General features: G+C 49.9%; 1 protein-coding gene across 2 annotated transcripts in view; it reads right to left on the bottom strand.

The window, feature by feature from the left end:
- The window catches only part of CPNE5 (copine 5), a 197,881-nt gene that overhangs the window by 7,645 nt on the left and 166,388 nt on the right, over positions 1–23,848 (bottom strand). For both annotated transcript variants that reach the window (XM_084611211.1, XM_084611213.1), the window contains one exon: positions 12,854–12,911. In XM_084611211.1, the coding sequence (XP_084467337.1) occupies positions 12,854–12,911 (58 nt within the window). The remainder of the gene's footprint in view (positions 1–12,853; positions 12,912–23,848) is intronic.

The raw sequence follows: 23,848 nt of genomic DNA, 5'->3' as shown, positions 1-23,848 counted from the left end.
CTAAGGTGCCACTAGTCCTCCTTTTCTGTTTACGGATACAGACTAACACGGCTGCTACTCTGAAACCTGTAACCCCAAAGCTGCTGCAAGCAGGAATACAAGGTCAAGGCAATGCACAAGCTGTTCAACAAGATTTACCGAGAAGAGCAAGTGCCGTGTGAATGGGGGAAAGTAATAACAGTACCAACCTACAGACAAGGATATACGAGTAAGTGCAAGAACTACCGAGGAATCGGCTTATTGAGGGTGCTGGAAAAGCATCACCAAGCTGTTGTAGAGGAGAAGGAAAAGGTACATGGAAGCAGCACTGGCAGGATATTAGACTAGAATGAAGTACCATAGATCAGCTATTTGTGATATGGCAGAAACTGGAGAAGTCCATAGAACACAAGTGCACCTGTTACCGTATAGACTTCAAACAGGCTTTTGATAGCATTTGGCAGAAAGGTTTCTGGAAAGTTACGAGAATGTATGGCATCTCCAAAAAACTGATCAAGCTGATAGAAAACATCTACAGCAAGTCAATGAGTGCAGTGAAAGTAGACAAGAAGTTGATGGAATGGTTCAGGATGACCATCGGAGTGAGTCAAGGATGCGCGCTATCACCCGATTTGTTCAACTTGGTACTGGAAGCAGTAATGACTGGAGCACCAAGAGATGAAACGGAAGGAGTCATATTATGTGGTAGGACAGTGCCTAGCCTTAAATTCACAGACAATATTGACCTCACAGCATTGACCCAGGCAGATTTACAGATTATAACTCACCAGGTAGCCTGGGAAAGCATTCAGATTGAATACCAGCATAGGAAGACAAAAATGGCAGCAATTGGGAGACAAGAGGAAAAGGTAAAGCTCAAACTCGGAGATTAAGAACTAGAATAGATGGGAAAATGTGCATACCTTGGAGAACTGGAAGAGGACATCAAAAGAAGAATCAGACTAGTCACTACTGTCTTCAGAAACTTCTGCCAGATCTGGAAGGCTAATGCCATTTTGATAAAACCAAAAATCAGTGTATATGATACAGCTGTCATGCCAACATGGCTGCACAAGTCACAATGTTGGAGGATGAGGAAAATCGATGAATGAAAGACTTTGACTGCAGAGATGAAGTGGCTGAGGGGAATACTGTGAATTCAAGACTGCAGAAAATAAAAAATGAAGAGATAAGAAAAAGGCAAATGAAGAGGGCAAGAAATACCGCTGTTTCCGAAGCTTCAAGAAAGACGACTGTAATGGTTTGGACATGTGTCAAGAATGGACCTGGAAGGATACCATACATGGTGATCGTATCAGAGTGCAAGGAACTAGAAATTGAGGAAAACCAAGGATGCACAGGATAGACATGGTGAAGAATGACATAGAACGGAAAGGGTTAAAGATGAATGAAGCTGATACAAGACAGAAAGGGGGGGACAGTCTTTGTTCAGCGAGCCTCATCATCACTGTGGAGCTAACAGCTGGGAACCAAACAAGAAGAGCTATTGTTTCAAGCTGGCAGGTTTCAGAGTAGCAGCCGTGTTAGTCTGTATTCGCAAAAAGAAAAAGAGTACTTGTGGCACCTTAGAGACTAGCCAATTTATTTGAGCATAAGCTTTTGTGAGCTACAGCTCACTTCATCAGATGCATCCGATGAAGTGAGCTGCAGCTCACGAAAGCTCATGCTCAAATAAATTGGTTAGTCTCTAAGGTGCCACAAGTCCTCCTTTTCTTGTTTCAAGCTGCAGACTCAGGAGCTCAGCAGTGGTTTGCACTCACGTTTTTTCTTTTGTTAAAAAATTCCTTATTCATTTTTCTAACTAATGGAGCAACAAATAAAAATGCAAGGAACACAACTCTTAAATGAATACAGCAATCGATAGTACTGTCCTTAGAACAGAGGAATGCAAACATACTAGTGTACTGCTTTATGCATTTAGCTACTGTTTTCTTTTCAAATTTCAACACGGGGAAGGGTCAGTGCATAATCACAGGACAAGTGGATAGTAGTCACAAATGTGACTGCAAACATAATGACAGCACGTATGAGACATGTTATATCACAGCTGCATTACTGCAACTATGTGACACCAAATTTGGGTGCATTTGTCTCCATTTTGTTGCTGATACACAGACATTTGTTCCTCATGGCTGTGCTTTCAACCTTTCGGAGTAAATTGGAGGACTGGTGGAATTCTTTTTCTGAGTATATTTTGCTGCTAATAAGACACATTGTCAAGGTTCCTTCCCCACTCTGAACTCTAGGGTACAGATGTGAGGACCTGCATGAAAACCTCCTAAGCTTATTTTTACCAGCTTAGGTTAAAACTTCCCCAAGGCACAAACTATTTTACCTTTTGCCCTTGGACTTTATCGCTGCCACCACCAAACGTCTAACAAGTATATAATTGGGAAAGAGTCCGTTTGGAAACATCTTTCCCCCCAAAATCCTCCCAAACGTTACACCCCCTTTCCTGGGGAAGGCTTGATAAAAATCCTCACCAATTTGCATAGGTGAACACAGACCCAAACCCTTGGATCTTAAGAACAATGAAAAAGCAATCAGGTTCTTAAAAGAAGAATTTTAATAGAAGAAAAAGTAAAAGGATCACCTCTGTAAAATCAGGATGGTAAATACCTTACAGGGTAATTAGATTCAAAACATAGAGAATCCCTCTAGGCAAAACCTGAAGTTACAAAAAGACACAAAAACAGAAATATCCATTCCATTCAGCACAGTTTATTTTCTCAGCCATTTAAAGGAATCAGAATCTAACCCATATCTAGCTAGATTATTTACTAAGTTCGAAGACTGCATTCCTGTTCTGTCCCCGGCAAAAGCATCACACAGCCAGAGAGAGGGGCTTTGTTTTTCCCTCCCCCCAGTTTTTGAAAGTATCTTGTCTCCTCATTGGTCATTTTGGTCAGGTGCCAGTGAGGTTATCCTAGCTTCTTTACCCTTTACAGGTGAGAGGACTTTTCCTCTGGCCAGGAGGGATTTTAAAGGGGTTTACCCTTCCCTTTATATTTATGACACACGTCCTTATGCTTTTTATTGTTCACTGAATGATTGAGTTCATCTGTTAATTTCAGTGTATGAACTTTTGGCAAGGAGAAGAGTTCTGTATTTAAAACTAGGGAAAGACCTTGGCATATAATACTCCTGCATTTTTGTGATTTGGGGTAGTTTAGCTGAGGCCTGGTAGCATTTCCAGTGTTGTGGCTAGCTCAGCCTGCTTTATATAAAGGCTGTGCTTTCCAGGCAAATCCATTAAACAGATTGTTCTGGAAAAATCATAGAGATAATTAACTGAATATCATTTTGATGTTCTGCCATATTTCCTACCAATCCCTTTAGCTACCTACATAGCTTTTTCCTCTCCTATTAGTCAGTATGGCATACAGTGAAGCCTGGTATATATTGTTTGCAAGACATTCTTTATTATTGACCTTCTTAACAAAATCTTCTAATGGCAACATTAGCTTATTAGTTTATTATTTCTAATGGCCACATTAGTTTATATTTCCACGTATTGCCTAATGGTTGTATAACTGATAGCAGGAATCTATAGAAAGTGGCATGTGATATATTTTGCATAAGAAATTGAAGAAATCCAATTTTTTAGTTGAAATTAAATCTCAAACTTTTTTGCAAAAAGAACAGGAGGACTTGTGGCACCTTAAAGACTAACAAATTTATTTAAGCGTAAGCTTTCATGAGCTACAGCTCACTTCATCTGTATGCCTCCGATGAAGTGAGCTGTAGCTCACGAAAGCTTATGCTCAAATAAATTTGTTAGTCTCTAAGCTGCCACAAGTCCTCCTGTTCTTTTTGCGGATACGGACTAACACGGCTGCTACTCTGAAACTTTATTTGGTTTTCTAGACACACATTTTTACTGTGAAGTTAACCTTCCAACCCACAAAGGGTTTAACATTGAACACAACTCTGGGTTGATGAACATTTTAATTTATTGGACTATATCCCAGGCTGTAAACACATCACTCCAAGATTGAAATGGTATCTTTCTGTGAATTAAAATAGAAGTACCCCAATGTTTGGAGCTCAGTCAGCCTAGCCAGGTTATACAGTAGTTATGCAAAGTATATGTTGCAAATGTTCTAATTATTGTTCCATGAAATACTAGATTTATGAAAGTTCTGTGTAGTTGGGAAACCATTCTAACTTTGATCGCTCTCTGAGACCACTAAATCTAGATGGTCCTGATATAAATCCTCATGCGTCACAGCATAAGTCAACCTCGAACTGAGAAGCGTTAGGAAACAAACTCCCCTAAGGACAGGTTATTCCATTACTTCTGATGCAGTGCTGGCTACTGTCAGAGACAGGAACCTGAACTAGACAGACTCTGTTCTGATCCATTATGGAGGTGCTATGGTCCTGCGCCGGGTGATGCGCCCTGACACGAGACTACTCTACATTTTGGGGTATCCTCACTGATGGGAGCAGCTGCTGGCTCCCAGCACTGCCCGTGAGAGCAGTTCCGGTGCAGAGCCAACAGTTGGGAGGGAAGGGGAGCAACAGACCAGTTGCGGCCTGACCCCAGATGAGGAACATCCACACTAACAGGCAAGCTGGGTGGAGATGTCCCATTCCCGCCCACCACCATCTGCTGAATGTGCAGTAGCCAGGCTCAGTACAACCTCACAGTTGCTGCCACTGTCCTTTTTGCCTCTCCCCTAGGCAACAGCAACAATCAGTGCAGACAGCACCGCCCCCAGTAACTGGTGCTGTATCTTTATCTTATCATTAAGCTGTTGTCTAGTCTGTCGTGATGTTGTCGATCTGAGCTGGGGGGCAGCGGGGATCCTTAGCAGGAAGTTCAGCCCTACCTGTGTGTGCTGGAGCTGGTACTTGGGATGATCCCATAAATCACTGTGATTCGACAAGCAGGTGCTACCATACTGGCAGGAGCAGCAAGATGGCAAAAGCACTTTTGCCCGAGAAGAAATGTCCTGGTCGTGCAGACGAGGCCAGAATCTGCGAGCCCGTGACAGACTGAGCAGCTGCTCTCTGTGAATGAGTGGGTTGATGAGAAAGCAGCACAATGCCTAGCAGTGTTTGTGGCTGGGGATGGCAAAGCACTTTACCAGCAGCTTCCCCGTGCAGAACGTCCTAACCTGCTGGTGCAGGAAGATACCAGACTGGATTCTGGACCTGATTACACCTAGAGCTACAAATTTGGAAGCAGATATTGGGGTTTTCTTAAAGGTAGCAGCTGTTAATTCCCACCCCAAAGGTAGGGTGACCAGACAGCAAATGTGAAAAATTGGGACAGGGGGTGGGACGTAATAGAAGCCTGTATCAGAAAAAGACCCCAGAATGGGGACTGTCCCTATAAAATCGGGACGTCTGGTCACCCTACCCGAAGATGACTCCTTTGCAGCTCTTCAAGGGCTAGAGAAGTGGCAAAAACATGGGAGGAATCCCAGATGCAAGCTATTCGCAGGCATCCCATCGGTGCAATGAGAGAGACAGTTTCCTGAGTGGACCTCGGCCAGATGACATTTTCAGGTGATGTGGCGGCAAAGGCCATTGGAGGTGGAATTGCCCAAGCAAAGGGAAGCCACACCCAGGGAAACAAGTAGCTGATGTAAAGAGTCACCTCTTACTATGTGTCTGGGGGCATTGATGGCTGGAAAATCACAATGCTGCTGGACCCAGGATCTGAAATAAGTCTGATCCATGGTGAACCTCCAGTGCTGAAGGGGAAGAAGATTTGTACTGCAGGAGTTAAACTGGGAACTATTAATCATCAGCCACTGCAGACAACAGGAGAAATCCAACGCCCTCTGAACCAGGGGTCTCTGCATACAACATGGACTTTTCTTGTGTGACCAGTATTTCTAGTACTATGGGGCTGGGAGTGGATTCTTCCAAGGACAAGAACTCCTGGTGTGTTAACAGAATACACTTGGCCCTGGATATTATTTAGATTGCCCTCCTGGATGTGGGCAGGAGGAAGTCTGGACACTGGAGAGCAACTTCTGATGCCTTTGCGGTTCCTCTAACACAGCTACAGGGGGAGGGAGAGGAACGGCTCCTGGGTGGCTCAGAATAAAGTGATGGTGAAGCCAGGTCATCCTGCAGTAATGCCCCTAAGGATAAACGACAGGTGCAGTGACCCTGTGGGAGTGTTTGAAGCTACCGAGATCCAGTCAGGATGGCTGTGCAGCTGAACTCTGGTTTGAGCTGGACTAAAGCGGAGTTTGGGTAAGAGCAATTCATGTGACTGACCTGGAGATGCAGCTGTGAATTATCAGACGCGGAGGTCAGGGTCCAGTGTAGCTGATGTCTCAAAGCCTCTCACAAGGGCAGAGTTCAAAAGCTGGGAAGCAGCCTGGTCAATAAAAGAGCTCGGGGTTGACTTGACAGACAGCCGTAGAAGGTGATGGACAGAAGTGCTAGTGTGTTCTCCAGGACTAAAGGAGTGCTCGGGAGATATGATCGGGTACAACAGTCGATTGCGTAAGCCAGGGAGTGTTCCCGCCTGGGATTCCCTGGAGCATCAGGTCGCAGTGAAAGAGAAGCGAAATCACATGCTGGAGGATGGCCTGGCAGCAATCTTCATCATCTGGGCAGCTCCAATTGTAATTGTGATAAAGCCCAATGGAAACTTGTGGCTCTGCACTCACTACAGGGAGATTTAATTCACAGACAGTGCAAGGCAGCAACCCCTTTCCGCACAGCAAACACACTGGACAACATGCCAGGAACAAAATCTGTCAGTCATTTGGGCTTGGTACCTGGAGGTTATCGGATGAAAGGGGCACCTAAAAACCAAAAGAAAGTTGCCTGGTGGCCCCCTATGGACTGGTTCTGTTCTGCAGACAACCTTTCGGACTCACGCGTGCCCCAGGGACGTTGCAGGGGGCAGTCAGGGGTCTGAAAACAGCCTCACATACTTAGATGATTTCACGTGCTCTCACCTGGTAGGACTCTAGAGCTTGTTATGGAGTCAGGGTTTAAACCTGCAGGAAATGAAGGTCAGTTTTGAGGGGTGGCATCACCTTCCTAGGACGTACAGTCAGTGAGGCCGGGCTGGGGCCCCTCCCCCAGGAACGGAACGTGATAAAGGTTCCCACAGACCTGGAGGAGGCCCAGCGGTGTGTTGGCCTCTGCACTTCTAAAGGAGCTTTGTAAGGAATGTAGCAGGGCAGGCGGCACCCCACTGCCAGGTAACCAAGAGTAACTTTGTCTGGACAGAGTGACACCCAAAAGCGCTTGGACTCCGGAGGAAGGACTCCAAACTCTGCTGGGCTTCAATTCCGGGTCCATCCCATCTGGTCGCGATACCCCAAGATGCCTTAAAGGCTGCTGCCGGGTTTGCGCTTGAACAAATTGATGAGCTCAGTAGGTGCAACCCCAGTGGCTTTTTGAGGTGATAAATTAAATGAGAGAGTAACCAAGTGTTCGGCTGCCCAACGGGAGCATTTGGCTATTGTGGCGGCCCCCAAGGCCCATCATCCCTGTCTGCTAGGTCCAGGATTCACAGTGTACACACACCCCAGTGCCCTGCAGTGGCTCCTTACAAAGCCCTGCCCAGGGGGACGCCCATGGAGAAGGATTTACAAACTGTCCAGAGATACGTTCACCATGAACCTGGAAAGCAAAATGTGGCTGCAGATACCTCCAGCCAGGCGAGGGCAGTGAGAACAGCCTCAGTCTGGCCTTGCGAGGACATCTGGCAAGAGCAGCCTAAAGACCCTTAGGTACATTTGCTGTGCCAACAGACCCACGCAGGAGACCCAGACTGGGAAGAGTCAACGCAGCTCAGGAGTGACTGGCTGGCGAATGAAGGCAACAGGACCATCTTGCCAGCAAGTTGACAGAGAACAGTACTGGAGTGTCTTCAAGCTAATGAAGCAGCAGGCCGCCTCGGGTACGGAAAGACACTGAGCCAGGGATCGGATAGATTTTGTTGGCTGAGTATGGCTGCTGATGTTAAGGACCAGATACTTTCCTGTCTTACCTGTCAAGCAAGAAGAGGCAGAACTCCCTTACAGGAAATGCTCCAAGCTAGTATGCCCTTGGGAGTGCAGACAAATTGACTTGAAAGGCTCTCTGCGAGAAACCCCAGCTGGAAATCAGGATTTGCTGGCAACATACGACACTTTTCACAGTATGGGGTGGTGCAATCAGTGGAGGATGAAAGGACTCTGACAGTTATGGCTGCATTGATGAAACACCTAATGTTGCATTTCAGCCCACCAAGCTGCGTCTGCAGTGAGCAAGGGAAGGACTCTGAATCACGGCCGTTACATGGGGTTTGCTGACAACTCCAGCTAACCAAGGTGAGGCCCAGTGCTACGCACCCGATGAGTAATGGGGGAGTGGAGAAAGTGAACTGCACCACTGGATGTATGCTTAGAGTCTTAGTCAGTGGAGACCAGCGAGAATAGGGTACAAAGTCACCGTTTGTCATCTTTGCATAGAACACCAGCCAGCACTCAACTACCCATGGCTCTCCTTACGAGATTATTGCTGGACTCCTCAAAATCCAGGCTTCCCTGTGAAGTGATGTTCAGGCAGCAAGAACCGACAAGACCCTACCTGCCTGAGGACAGCAACCCAAAAGGTGGAGGAACAGATGAGCCAGAAGGGAGCATGCCAGGCAGAAGATGTCAGGAAAAAGGAGCATTACGTGCCATCCAGGAAGGAGAGAAAGTGTGACTATGCAGCTGGAAAAAGCGGCCTGGAAAAAATCCCTAACTTACTCCTTTTTGGAGGGGACCTTTCATGGTAGGTAAAAACTAAACAACTTATCCTTGCTGATACAAAAAGCAAGAGCTCACTCCTTTTAGTGCATGGAGAACTGGTGCACGGATTCACTGAAAGAAAGGGGAAAGCAAACAATGAGGACATTCCACCACCATCTCATATTTGGAGGTACCCCAGCAGGTACCTGTGGCTGGTAACAGGAGACTGGCTGTGGAGGAGGAATTGCCAGGTGCCCTTGGAACCTCAACACACTACAGTCTCCAACAGACAGTCTGTCCACAATGGATAGGCCTGACCTAGAGGACATGAACCCTGCACTTGCTGATATTCTAGATCCAGCCATGGGTGATGTCTCCATGACTGAATATAGGACTGGAGCAAAGCAGACGACCTGCATTCCGAGGAGATACTTTTTTAAGTTCTTTAACTAGAGGGAAACATTGGAATGATCACTGCAGACAGCACCTCCATCAAGAGATGGTGTTGTATCTTTAGCTTCGTGCTAAGTTGTTGTTATGTATATTATTGTGTTGATCTGACCTGGGGGTTTAGCAGGAAGCTCAGACCTGCCTGTATGGAATGGAGTTGATACTTGTAGTGTCCCAATAAATCCCCATGATTCTATAAGTGAGTGTTATACAATCATGCTAGCAGCTGGTGACCCAGCAGAGGAAGAAAAGTAACTGCTGTCACCGTCCCCAACTGCTTCTGACCTGGAGGAAGATCAGCTGGGAGACTCGATCCTGCCCACCCCCTTGAGCTACTTAAGGTGAGCCAACCCCCACATGCTACCAGCTGTGTAAGCGTGCAAGTGAGCAATTGGGAATTTGCGTGTGTGTGTGTGTGTGTGTGTGTGTGTGTGTGTGTGTGTAGGGGACAAACAGGCAGGCTATTTAGTTTCTTGGGTAGGCAAAAGGCGGGGGGAGGACTGAAGGGAAATAATTTAACATTTTTAAATGAACAAATGCTGAATTCTAACTGCCTCTGTGACTTGTTCCCTGACCACACGCTGGGCTTTCCGCTCCTGTGGGGAAACATTCCAGCTAATGTGTTTGGGGAAAGCAATGTCACTGGACAATGTGATCGCTACTCCCTGGTTGGGTCCCTGCCGTGCACTGGGATTAGCCTTGGTCTTAAAACTCTCTCCGGTAGCATGCCGGGGCACCCCAATGCAAACCAGCATTCTAGGCACTCAGGTGCTATGGGCCCTAGCCCAGGGCAGGTCCAGTGTGCTCCCTGCCATCTGCCTTCAATGCTGCACTCCTCCCAGAGCCTCACACACCCTGCCTTTCCCCCCAGCCCTCTCCCAGCCGCCAGGGAATCAGCCCCTCCTGGCCCCCCACCACTCCTAGTCTGGGAAACAGACCAGCCCCAGCATTACCACACTGCCCCCTGCTGGCCTATCCCTGCTCAGCTGAGCCCTCACAATTGCCCGTGTTAAAATGCAGAGGAGAGGGCCAATGGCTGCAAGACCCCTACACGCTGCCCCCTCATTCCCTCTCTCTCCTCACCATAAACATGCCTGAGCCTACCAGAACTCCTCCAGCACAACCAGGGCTGACAAGAATTATTATTAAGCCCACCTAGGAATCCTGGTGTTTGAACAGTAAAGAAACAATCAGTAACAAAACGCACAACTTGGTTATTCAGCCTAAAGGAGCAAAGGGAGGTGCAAGCCCAATGTCAACAAACCCCCCTTTTCAGGTTGCTTTTCAATGTGCCAAGCAAGGGGCAGACTGTCATCCACTGCGGGGAGGTTTTCCTGACATCTAGCCTTAGCAGACCTTTGCTCAGTCCTTTCAGACCCACTGCACATGCAGCGGTGCTAGGACTGGGGAGGCAGATAGTCATAGCCCCCCATCTTTATAACACAGGCCCAGTCTGGGGGGCAGGGGGCAGCGTTGGCAGGCACAGAGTGGCGGCGGGGAAGCTGATCGGTATCACAACCTACGAAGGGTTCAGCACCCTTGTGCAAGCCCCACAGGCCTGCCTGGCATGATGTAGCACTGGGACACCCCATGCTCAGCTCCTGGGGTGGCGTCTTGGCCAAAGCAGGGGGCATTCCTTGAGTGCATGTGAGGGAATGTTGTCAAGTGCAGAACTTGTCCAGCCGGGGCGGCCCATTCCCTGCAGCATTCTGAGCCTAGGCAGTCGGCTTGGGCAGGCCAGGCTTGGCTTTTTGCTTTTCACACTCCTCCTGCTCTCCTCCCCTGGGCAGCCAGTGTACACAGACAGATGCTGCTCTCTAGACCTAGTGACTCCCTCTAGTGAGCCTCATTTAGCTCTTATCTAATTGTTGCAAGGGGTTGCTGTGTCAACACAGAGTGCCTAAGCACCAGCTGCCACCTGATGGGGGACTCCCTGCAGGGTTAGCCTTTGGCCATCTGTTCACTTCTCCAGTTCTTTGCTAGCCCCTTTGCAAGGCCCTGGTGCATCTGCTCCAAAATAGGGAATTCTTCCTTCACCCCAGGGGAGGGGGCCTGCAGGCTGCGCACACAGAGCGGAGGGAGATCGCTAAATGAGGATTTTGTATCAAGAAAGACAGAGAGAGGGAGGAGGCTCCTGGCCTGACAAACTCTCAGATATTTTATACTGGGAACCTTGAAGCTACAAGCTGATGGGTTTGAAAGAAAACCCCTCTGACAAATGGGGCAGGGCACCTGGAGTCAGCCCAGCGACCCTGCAATCGATGGGCTGCACAAACCACACCAGCTGAGGCTCTGGCCTAGCTTATCCTCAGGTTGTGAGGTCAATCTGCTTGCACGCCCAGTATTACCACGGCATCACAGTCAGTCGCTAACGAATTCAGTATCACCACACCTTTGGGAGGTAGGAAAGCTCTGTCCCCGGGGACTGAGGCACCCGCAGAGGAGGTGCTAGGTCTACAAAGGGACTTTGGTGCCTAACTGCCCCTTTAGGTACTTTCCAACATGTAGATGTCAAGGCCTTGCCCCTGCTCTGTCTCTTTCCCTCGAGGCCCCGCCCCTGCTCCACCTCTTCCTCCCAGATTAAAAAACAACAGACGTGCGGGCTTTTCCAATGGTACCCGGACACACAAGCTGAAACCTGGCCTGTCTGGGTGAACACCGGCCGGGTGGCAACCCTAGACATCACTGAGCTCCTCAAACCCCTGCTCCTCTGGCCACACCTTCGTTTCTGCCGGTGCACCTCGTAGGGGCCTATGTTCCTGCCAGGCAGCAGAGTCCTGACCCCACTGAGCTGCTTGGCACTACGCTCACACCTAAGTCCCGGCAGGATTCTCAAATTAAGCGTCGTCCCACCCATCTTGCCCAATAGGTGTGCTCAGAGCATGCCTACCGATTCCCCTCTCCCAAAAGACAACAGGGAGCAGGCAGGTTCAGAAGAGAGAAAGAGTGTGTATGGCCCATGGCCCGTGGCTAAAGTGCTGCCCTGGAGTGAGGGAGACCTGCTTTCACACACCCCTGACTGACTGGAACAGGGCCTTGAGCCCAGGAATGCCCTACCCACTGGGCTACACAGTCTGTCTCTTGTTCCATGAATATTGCATTACTGGCCCAGAGGAACGGCCCCAGCAGGTGAGATGGAGCGAGATACACCCAGAAAACCCCTAATCGTGTGGTCAGGGGCCCCCTGGGAGGGAGGAGACCCGAGATCAAAGCTGTGCTCCACAGCAGGGCTTTGAGGGCAGGTCTCCCGTGTGCCAGGTGGGCACCCTGGGCTATTGGCAGGAGCAGGAGCTGACCTGGCATCTAACTCCAGGAGCGGGTTCCAGGCTGGGAATCCTGAGCGGAGATGGCCCGCACTATCTAAGAGGGGCAGGGCTTGGGCTGGCCCATCTTCTGAGCACCTCCTACTAGCTGGTGTAGGTGGCTCCTTGCTCAGGGTCTGTCCTCTGTGAATGCCTTTCTGAGCTGCCGAATCTCCCTACAATGCATTGGGGAGCCTGGGCGCCTGGCTCGGGGTCGGGGGGCTGCGGGGTAGCTGGGTGCCAAGAAGCTAGGCTCTCCCTTGGGGATCTGGCCTGAAGTGACTTGCCCCTGGGTGTCTGTGGCCAGGCTGAGACCCGATGCACACAGCCATCCTGCCACACCTGGATGAGCACCCGCTGGTTTAAACAAAGGCAGAGAGAGGAGGGTAGGGGCCTTACCGTCAAATTCGGCCTGCCCAACTCCCACGATGATGATGGACATTGGCAGCTTGGCGGCCTGTGGCAGAGGAACAAAAGCAGGGGGGAGGCGGGAAGGGGCAGAGGTTGCGGGACAAGGGAATTGGAAGACAGGGAGGAAGGAAAGAAAAAACAAGAGTTTAAGGCACAAAGCAAAAACCACTGTCAGCCCCAATGGCCTGGGTGACTCTGAGCTCTGAGCCCTTCTTAAGCTGTGTCCCGTCTCGGCCCAAGCAGCTTTCCACCCTGCCCCACAGAGGCCTGGGGATACCCCAATATGTGTTCCTTTCCATGCAAACATGAGTTTCCTCAGGGTCCGTCCACGTCTCCACACACGCAGCCCCAGTGTGGTAGGGAGGCCTCTGGACGTCACGCACATAGCAACAGCCAGCAGCGCTAATGCCATTGATTCAGCCAGGGGAAACAGGCTGCCAGGGCGCAGGCATGCTGCGCCGTCACTGGATAGCGCAGGGCTTGAAGGGGCTTTCCAGATTAATAAGTAACCAGCCCCCAGCTGCCACGGTCCCGCTTGCTTGTGTTTGCCCTGGGAAACGAATAGCCACTGACCGGTGGCTACAAGCATCACACGGCTGCCCCAATGAAGGCTGGAGGCAGGGTGACCAATTCCAGACACTTTTACGGCTAGAGGCCAGATGCTGAGCTGTGAAGCGGCAAAACTCCCCTGGAGTTAACAGCGATGCTGATTTACCCTGTGTGAATGAGAGGAGAATTGGGATCAGTGGGGTTACTACTGATTTACACCTGCATGAATGAGAGGACAAATTGTGCTCAGTGGGGTTACTCCTGCTTTACACCAGTGCTCCTGCTTTATCCAGTGTGAATGAGAGGGGAATTGGGATCAATGGGGTTGCTCCTGATTTACACCGTCACTCCTGATTTACACCTGCATGAATGAGAGGGGAGTCGGGATCAATGCGGTTACTCCTGATTTACACTGGCACTCCTGGTTTACCCCCACGTGAATGAGAGAGGAATTGCGATCAATGGGGTTAATCCTGGTTTCCACCAGCACTCCAGATTTATCCCCACGTGAATGAGAGGGGAGTCGGGATCAATGCGGTTACTCCTGGTTTACACCGTCACTCCTGATTTACACCCACATGAATGAGAGGGGAGTCGGGATCAGTGGGATTTGCAATGATGTGACTGAGGAGACTCAGAAACAGTGGAGCTGCAGCTCCTGATTCACACTGATTTGAAGGAAAACAGACGCAGGCGTGCTTCCCTCTCCTCCTCACCCTCACTCCACAGTCTCACTAGGTGTCACTGTGGCTCCACGGCTCGCCTACGCACCGATTCCATTTGCACACGGGGACTGGACGCTGAGCCCTGGTCTCCACTATGGAGCTCCCTGTCAGCGTCTACACCACAGCGTCCCTTGCCCGCTGCGCCGACGTACTAACCCCAGCTCCGTGAGAGCGCGTGGGGCGGTGTCGGGAGGGCGCTGCAGGCAGCGTAGACGCTGACAGGGCAATCGGGGAGGACACGCACCGCCGACACAAGGAGCGTAGGGCAGACGTACAAAAGCGATTTAATTACTACAGTGGCTGCCCCTGGACATAACTTAGGTGGACTCTGCAGTGTAGACTTGCCCTGAGGCGCTCATGTGCTGGGACTAGGCTCTAGTGGTGCTGGGCTGATACAGTGCTCTAACTTGGCTTGCCCAGGGTTGAGATTTGCACTGTCCTGGCCATTATCTTTTTTAATTCGAGGCCAGTTGCCATGAAAAGCAATTTCCTAACACTTCAACCTTGCAGGGCAGTTAAAGAGCCTTGAATTTATTTCAGGCAACCTCAATGCAGCGTCGTAACAAAACTGTCTCATCCCACCAGGTCCTGTCCCGTCTGCATGATACACTCCTTGTCCTTGGCCAAAATTTCCCTTCCTCCCTACTGTGGTGCAGTGTGTCAGTTGGTTCTCATCCTCCACCCCAGAGAAAGCTGCATTTCAGGGGTGCTGCATGTATATAGCTTGGTAGGTGCTCTGATATCACGTGGGATGAAAGATGTTACATGCATGTAACATTCAAGGCTAAATCCACATGCGTTTACCAACAGTGGAACTGAATTTGGTCACGTTGTTATACAGGGCTTCTAAGCTCAGAATTGGGAAATCCAGGCCCAGATTCTCAGCTCCAGTGAAGCTATGCTGATTTACACCCACTGAGGAGCTAGTCCTCCTCCTCTCTCCATGCCAGGGGTTAACTCATTTCCTTCCACAATAATGAACAAGTTTAGTAACGGGCAATTCATTTTATTTACAAGAATTTGCCCATCACGATTAGCTCTGAAAGTGACTGCAGCTACCGCAGGGCAGGGCAACACAGATAGCGTCTCCTCTTCTGTTTTCCCTTTATTAGGTCAAGCTCCTTTCATTTGCATATTAACAAGCTTTCTCCTGCTCACTCCCTGAATCCAGGAGAGCTGCACTGTCTCCTTGCTAATGAGTTGCCTGTCATGTAATTGGTTATGACAGCAGAAAATCGTATTGACACCGTGTGATTTCCACGCTGTCTCTCCAATTCCTTCAGGACCTCCATTTCTTAGCTACCTCACTCGCTGCTTTATCATCCAATTATTCCCTCCTTTTTCTTCCCTTCCAGCAATCACGGATTGTGTTTGCTATTAAACACAGGAGCTTTAATAATCAGAGCTCTTTGTCTGAGCTGATTTCTGGTCACACACCGGGACGTGAGATTTTATAAGAGCTAACAGCAATTCGTAACATTAAGCACCCCGAGGATCTCAAAGCGCATTATAAAGCTGGGTCAATGAGACCGTAAGTAAGGGAGGCTGGTCAGGAAGTGAAGTTGGCATGGGGTGAGAAGCAAAGTACTGTCACAGATCAGAATCTGGCCAAGAGATAGAAAACTTCTTTTCTTCCCAGGACTAAGAATGGAACCCAAGAGTCCTAACTCCCCAGCTTCATTGGTCTATACTCCCCTCTGAATCAGGGAACAGACATGAATAGCCCTGACCCTCATTCCCTCTGAGCCATTAGCATGCAGGCCCAGAGGCCCCTTGATATCTGTGGGAATTAGGAACCTATATTGCTTTGAGGAGCTGGGCCTCCATCCCTTCCAGAGCTGGGACTAGACCCCAGGAACCCGGATCTGAACTCTAAATATAAGCCACTCGGGCTCACTACAGCAGCTTCACAAATCAGGTAACTTCCCCACTAGCCAATCAGCATGGCAGATTGCCTTGCTAGCTCACGCTGCCATTCCAAGCATGTGTAAGAATGCCAGAGATGGCGATGTGGGAGACGGAAGGTCAAATGCTAAACCTCATTTGCACACGGCACATAATCACCATGCAGCTAGGCATTTAACATGAGTGACTGTCTCTCCCTAGTAACGGGCCTAGTGCTGGGAGAGCTGGAAGAAGGGCATTCATATTAGGATTACCATACATCCATATTTTCCCAGACATGTCTGGCTTTTTGGTTCTTAAATCACTGTCTGGGAGGAATTTTTAAATATCTAAAAACGTCCGGGATTTTGCCATTGTTATTTTTCTCCAAAGAAGAGTTGATCATTCAAGAAAGAGAGTGAATGTTGATCATTCGAGAAAGAAAGTGAATGTTGATCACTCAAGAGGGTGCCCGCTTTTTCCCCCAGCTCCCAGCGCTTGTGCTGTGAAACAGCTGTTTCACGTGGCTGGGAGGGAGGAGGGAGGAGGGGGAACTTGGCATGCTCAGGGGAGGAGGTGGGGCCGGGGGGGGAGTTGGGGAAGGGGTCCAATGGGGCAGGGAGGGGGTGGAGTTGGGGCGGGGCCGGGGGGGGAGGCGAGCAAATCCCCCCCTCCATGGAGTGTCCTCTTTTTTGAATGTTCAAATATGGTAACCCTAGTTAATATTGGCAGAGCCTGGTGGGGCTCAGGGCTGGAATAGCAGAGGGGGCTGCATGGCAGGATGGAGGTCCACTGGCAGCACTGCAAACGGGGAGCCCAAGATCTACAGCAAGGGTGCGGGCTGTGTATGAGGCTCAAGCACTATGGGCAGAACTCACTGTGGCAGCATCTGCCTGCAATTCCCACGTCTCTGGGACTCTCGGGTTCTCCTTTTCACAAGCACTCAGATGCAAATCAACGGCAGACAGAAACGTAGCTCAGCTCCTGGCTTCTAGTGAATCTAATCATGGAGCATGGCTGGCCTGACATTGTCTCTGACTCTGACAGCTCAACTAGAGGCTCAGAGAGGCAATCTAACGGGATCCATCAGCCAGGGGTGAGGTGGGATCGCATTAGTGGGTATGGGAGAGCCACTGACTGCTAACCCACAGTTAATCAAGTGATGATTATATATTGCAGTCATCTGTGCGTGGGCAAAAGCCTCTCAGAGTGAATTATTTTAGGCAAAGGTGTTGTGTTATCTTATGCCTATTATCTGGCTCCAATAATTCAGATGAATTCTAGACATGAAAAAAACATTTGTTCAATGTCATCATCAAACTCCACCCTCCTAATCAGAAAAGTCTGGCCCAGAACAGCTACTTGACTTCATGGTCAGCTAATCCTGAGCTGTTCGGGAGTTTTGAATGCTATAGCTACTAATCCCCAGCACTTTTTATCAGTGGATCTCAAAGTGCTTGGCACAGGCTGTCAATATCATTATCCCCATTTTACAGCTGGGGCAATTGAGATCCAGGGCGGCAACGTGATTTACCAGCAAGCCAGAGGCAGAGCTGAGAATAGAACCAGGTCACCCGAGTCCCAGTTCAGCTCTAGCCACTCAGCCACACTGTCTCCCTTTCCTGATGGTGGGGCCCTTCCGAAAGCTCTGGTGCGCAGCTTTAAGCTGCTCGTCCAAAACACAGACAGGCCAGATGATAAGACTTGCAAACAGGAACACCTCTGAATCGTAATACAAACAGGAGCCTGACACCCGGCTCACTTACAGTGGCGTGAAACTGGGGTAACTCCACCAGAGCCACTCCTGATTTACACGTATGTGAGGGAGAACATTGGACCTTTGATAGTACATCAGCCCACTGGCCCAACCAGACCAGCACCGGGGGGCTGAGCTGATCCCCACCAGACCCAGGATCAGAAGGCACAGAGGTGGTGTACAGCCCTTCCACCGAGCATCCTGTGCAGCCTGCAGCTCCGTCAGACCCAAGGACTGGGTCCAGCATCTGCAGGTAGCGCAGGACCAGCTCATCCTCTGCTCAGTGGAGTGCACCGAGGTGAATACGCAATCCTGGGTCCCCTACTCTGCCCTGCACAAATCCATGTGCCCATGTGACTCCAGCTGCCAGCCATCGGCACCTCCCTGGCCCCAAGGGACTGGGCTGTGGCTGTCTTCACAGATGCCCTCTCACTTTCCTGGGGCAGTTCTGTTCAGCTGAGAAGCTCTGGGGCTGGATTCTGGGGCAAGACACTGGCACAGTGGGGGCCATCAGTTCTGGAATTCATTGCCTGGCATGGCCTGCCAGGGCCCGAGATTGGTAATTACTAAAACACAGCCCAAGCTGCATTGTTCACTCTGGCTCCTTCTGAAATAGGGATTAGAGCCTGAAACAGGGAGACCAACTTAGTTTTGTCAATGAGAAAGGGGGGGTGGAAGAAGGAGTGGGTTTGATTTATGCCAGTTGTTGACAGCAATTGGCCTAGAATTTGTTGGAGACAATCTAAGTAGCCCCGTGGCTGCGTCTGAGCAGGGTTCATTAATGGCTGAGCCTACTAAGCCATTAGCGGAGCGTTTCTGTAATAAGAGAGCCGGGATGGGAGCCGTAGCTCATCGTCAGAGCCGCAATCCAGGTTATGGCTGTGCGGCAGCTTGTTTCATGTTTGATTATTCGCCTTGCCAGCTTGCACGGTGCAGTAAGATCACCCTGCTGGAGTGAGTGCCCTGGCTGCTGTAACTGCATCGAGGCATGAGGGATCGCTTCCCACCGGGCTCCAGCTCCGCTGCTAGCTTGATATATACCATGCCAGACCCAACTCAGTAACGGGGGCATCCATCTGCATCCACTGCTCCCTGACTCTATATTGCCCTGGCTTTTATTATTAGTCTTGTAGAAGTTGTTTTGTTGGTCAAAAGGCTGCATTTGAATTTCAACGGACCATGTCATTCCTCCTTGGTCTCATGGGAACTCATGAGAACACATCTCCACTGGACCCAGCCCATAGGCTTGACCTTTTGTCTACACGGAATGAGTCTGGAGTTCCCCCCGATTTGATTCTGTGTCAGTCCCCAATTTTGCACCATCAAAGTCAACGGGAGCTTTGCCAATGACCTTGGTGACTGTAGGGTCAGGCCCTAAAGACCTTAGCCTTTTCCCTGGCATTAAAGGACCTTCGGAGGCACCTCACTCGTCTCTTGATGCAGCTTGCCTTTGGGCCAAGAGATTCTCTAAGCTGTACATACTAGGCTGGCTTACTCTGTCCATTCATATCTGTCCATCTCTGCAGCTGTATGTCTAGCGAAGCATGGCCCAGACCCTGGACTGTTTTAGAGCTGCTCCTGGGGTGGGGAAGGAACCTTCAGGTCTCTGTGAACTTGGAGCAGGCTGGGGACCAGGCCAGTTCCCAGTATGAATTAGATCAGTTTCAGATCTGCTCTAATCCATGTCAGCTGCTTATGGCCCCACAGCAGCTGTTCAGCCAGCTGGGCATCTCTGAGTATGGGAATTCTTTTCCCTAGCTGTGCAGCCCATGGCGGAGCTGGGTGGCAGAGCATCCAGAAGGGTGGCTTTGTGTCACTTAAAGACGCCCCAGGGACGGGCTCAGGGGCAGGAACTGGCTGCGTGAACATAAGAAGTATAAGAACACAAGAATGGTCATATTGGATCAGACCAAAGGTCCATCTAGCCCAGTTTCCTGTCTGCCAACAGTGGCCAAAACCAGGTGCCCCAGAGGCAATGAACAGAACAGGTAAATATCAAGTGATCCATCCCCTGTTGCCCATTCCCAGCTTCTGGCAAACAGAGGCTAGAGACGCCATCCCTGCCCATCCTGGCTAATAGCCATTGATGGACGGATCCTCCATGAACTTGTCTAGTTCTTTTTTGAACCCTGTTATAGACTTGGCCTTCACAACATCCATCAAAGAATTTCTTTGAGGCCTGGCAGCCCCCCTGCAACAAATCTAAAAAAGTCATGTCACCAGCAGTTACCCGAAAGCAAAGGGCAATGGGGCAGCAACTCTAAGCCATCCTCCCCTGTACTGAGCTCCCAACCGGTGTTTTAATCAGCTGTGCTCAATCCCTCTCCCAGCCCATGTCCAGAGCAATCATGCCCTGTTTTTGTCTTCCTTTCAGCCAGGCTTCGATCACAAGCGCATGTCTGGACATACCCATTACGTGAAGGGTGCAGTGGAGGGGCAGGGGCTAGTGAGTTCCATACAAGATGCCTATGAAGGATGTCAGCTGGAGAAGGCTGCCACGAAATGAGCAATGAGGCTCTCTCCACATCTGCTAACGAAATGCATTGACTCAAGCTAGTACAGGCTGATGGGATTCTGGGCTGAGTGTTGGACGAGGTGCTGCGATTAACTATACCACATAATCAATGGCTCGTAATAGCAAAGGAGAACTTCATGCAACAGCAGCCACTCTAGTATTCATGCAGGAAACAGTTTAATTGGGAACAGGAATTAGACTGATGAGGGATGAGTAAGCTTGTATGCAGTTCATGGCTACAGCAGAGAGCGGAGTCACAGCAGGGCTGGATTTTAAAAAGCAGTGAAATCATTTTGATCATTAATCATAAGAATGGGGTAACTGAATTTCATGCTTCAGGGCTCACCTGACATTCTGTAGGGGTCAGGAAGGAACTCCACCCCTATGTGTACAAGCATTGCACAATAGGCAGGTGACTAGCAGCAGGAGAGTTTGCCTTTCTCAGTACTAGAGGTGGAATACTAGGCTAAAGGGTTCAGTGGTCTGATCTGATCTGGCAAGTTCCATGGTCCTCTGATGGAGGCCAGCCTCCTTGAGTCAATCCTGTCTGGCAAGTCCTAGGAGTCTGTGATGGCTAATTACCTTCTCTGCCCTGAGCCTCGCTGGCCTGCTGAAGTGCAAAATGACTAGCATCCCAGTCAGCTGCAGGCTTGCTAAGAGGCTGCCCTCAAGGTCCCCGAGCGCCCACAGGGCTCAGCAGAGCAAATCGCTCGCTGCTCTGTGTGCTCGCTTTGCCTTCTTCCTCACGCGGAATTCTCACCACCATTAATTCTCCTCTGGTTCCCAGCCAGAGCCGGCCTCAGAGCTTGGCCACCAAGTGGGCAGAAGGCCCCTAGCTCTTGCTCCCCTCCCAGGTCACTATGCAGACCCACACACACCAAAGCAAGGGGTCAGAGAAAAGAAAGGGTGTCTGCCCAGCCCTGAGCCTGCTGGGCACCTGGCACTTACCCTGTGCTGCCCTACTTTGCTTTCTTGTTTTTAAGTGAATTTCCTGCTGGGAATGGTGCTGGACTGATAACAGCTCCCGGCACAGCTGCTAGCTAGGGGCTGAAGGATGCTCATGGGGTTAAGACCCAGGGAGTCAGGAGTTCTGGGGGTCTATTCCTGACGCTCTGAGATTTTGGGTGAGCCACTTCCTCTATGTTTCAGTTTCCCCAGCTGCATAATGGAGGCTGGTAATAATAATGACCTCCCACAGGGGAGCAGCGAGAGGGGTAAAGCACTGATCCTCATTGACACTAAGCCCCAGAAAGCGGTGTCCTTTATAATGTGTTTTGGATGGAGGGCACATGGGAAGGGCAAATGATTATTACACAAATAACCCTTGAACCTCTTCATTCTCTTCTCACCACCAATGGATGCGTAGCCATCCAACACACATTTCCCCCCCACCTCTCCAGTGAGCTGGGAAGGGAGGGGAAACTAAAGCAAACACAGATCCCTAATTCTAGAGTGCGGCAGGACCTGCCCCCATCATAGAATATCAGGGTTGGAAGGGACCTCAGGAGGTCATCTAGTCCAATCCCCTGCTCAAAGCAGGACCAAAACCCAATTTTTGCCCCAGATCCCTAAATGGCCCCCTCAAGGATTGAGCTCACAACCCTGGGTTTAGCAGGCTAATGCTCAAACCACTGAGCTATCCCTCCCCCCATGGAGAGACCGGCTCTGGCCAGAGGCCTGTGTGAACAGGACAAAGACAAGCATTTTGGAAAAGGCCTTTGGGTGGAATAAGTTCTCCTGTCTTCATGGGTGGAGGCCACCTGTACGTGAAATAACGCCTTTAATCAGGAATTGCTGATTCCCTTCTGGCTCACGCTGGTGTAAATCAGGTGTAACTTCCCTGGGCCTGATTCTCTCCTCACTCACCTGTTCCAGAGGAGTCAGTGAGCTCAGACGCCGATTTCAGTGACAGAGCCCCGTGCTGGGCCAGCCTCTCTGCTGAGCATCAGCTGGTGAGATGGGCACAGGAGCTGGCGTCTGCCTGAGTGCTGCTCAGCTCAGTCTTGGGCTCATTTTCATTTCTGAATTCCTGCTCCCATCCCTTTTTGTCCCTGGAGTAACTGCACTTCTTGGCTGCCTCGCACCCTCCCCTGCCTTGCAGCACTAGGTTCATTGTTCTGCAGGTCTCTGCCCCAGGTTAGCAGCCTTGGGTGCCTCTGGCTCTCTCTCTCACCTCTCTCTGCACCCTGCTTTTCATTTGTTTTTCCATTTTGTCTTTCCCTCTCTTTGCCCCCTCCCCTTCCTGTCCCACTACAATGGGCCAAAATCTGCCCCCGCACCAAGCACAAATGGAATTGGAAAAGGTTCAGAAAAGGGCAACAAAAATTATTAGGGGCATGGAACAGCTTCCATATGAGGAGAGATGAATAAGACTGGGACTTTTCATCTTGGAAAAGAGATGACTAAGGGGGGGTATGATAGAGGGCTATAAAATCATGACTGGGGTGGAGAAAGTGACTAGGGAAGTGTTATTTACTCCTTCTCAGAACACAAGAACTAGGGGTCACCAATGAAATGAATAGGCAGCAGGTTTAAAACAAACAAAACACATACATTGCATCGCATGTACAAAGAAAAGGAAGTATTTCTTCACACAACACACAGTCAACCTTGCCAGAGGATGTTCTGAAGACAAGACTATAACAGGGTTCAAAAAAGAACTAGATAAGTTCATGGAGGATCGGTCCATCAATGGCTGTTAGCCTGGATGGGCAGGGATGGTGTCCTTAGCCTCTGTTTGCCAGAAGCTGGGAATGGGTGACGGGATGGATCACTTGAGGATTCCCTGTTCTGTTCATTCCCTCTGGGGCACCTGGAATTGGCCACTGTCAGAAGAGAGGACACTGGGCTAGATGGACCTTTGGTCTGACCCAGTATGGCCGTTCTTATGTTCTTAAGTGGGGGGCCATGTAGACTAAAAGGAGGTTCCATGGGGGTTGAGGAAGGAAGCTGAGGGTCTGGCCCATAATTGCTTTGTTAAACATAAGGGGCCCCATTCCCCTTATGATTCACCCTAGTGTAAATCAAGAGTCACTCCATCAGTGTGTCCTGATTCCCCTCTCTTTCACCCTGGTGCAATTCAGGAGTAGCTGTATTGGGCCTGATTCCCCTCTCACTGACCTGGGTGTAAATCGGAGTCACTCCAATGGCCCTGATTCTCTTCTCATTCACACTGGTGTAAATGAGGTGAAGTGCCACTGGGCCCAATTCTCCTCTCGCTCACCTTGGTGTAATCAAGGAGTAACTCCACTAGGCCTGATTCCTCTCTCTCTCATGCCAGGGTAAATCAGGAGCCACTCAATTGGGCCTGATTCTCCTCTCACTCCAGTGTCAATCCAGGGTAACGCCACTGAAGTCTGTGGAGTTAGAATGGTGACACCAGTGTACATGAGAGGGGAACCAGGTGGATTCTAAGTAGTTAATGCTAGATCAGAGCATGCTCACTGAGCCAGAGATCAATGGATGCCCAGGACTCGGTGTGGTGAACTTATTACTTGGTGGGATAGCGAAGAGGAAAAGGAAACTAATCAACTAAAAAGGTTCGGCACATTGAA

The sequence above is a fragment of the Lepidochelys olivacea genome (assembly GCF_965140295.1).
Source record: "Lepidochelys olivacea isolate rLepOli2 genome assembly, chromosome: 21".
NCBI classification, from domain to species: Eukaryota; Metazoa; Chordata; order Testudines; family Cheloniidae; genus Lepidochelys; species Lepidochelys olivacea.
This window is presented reverse-complemented; position numbering and strand designations above follow the sequence as displayed.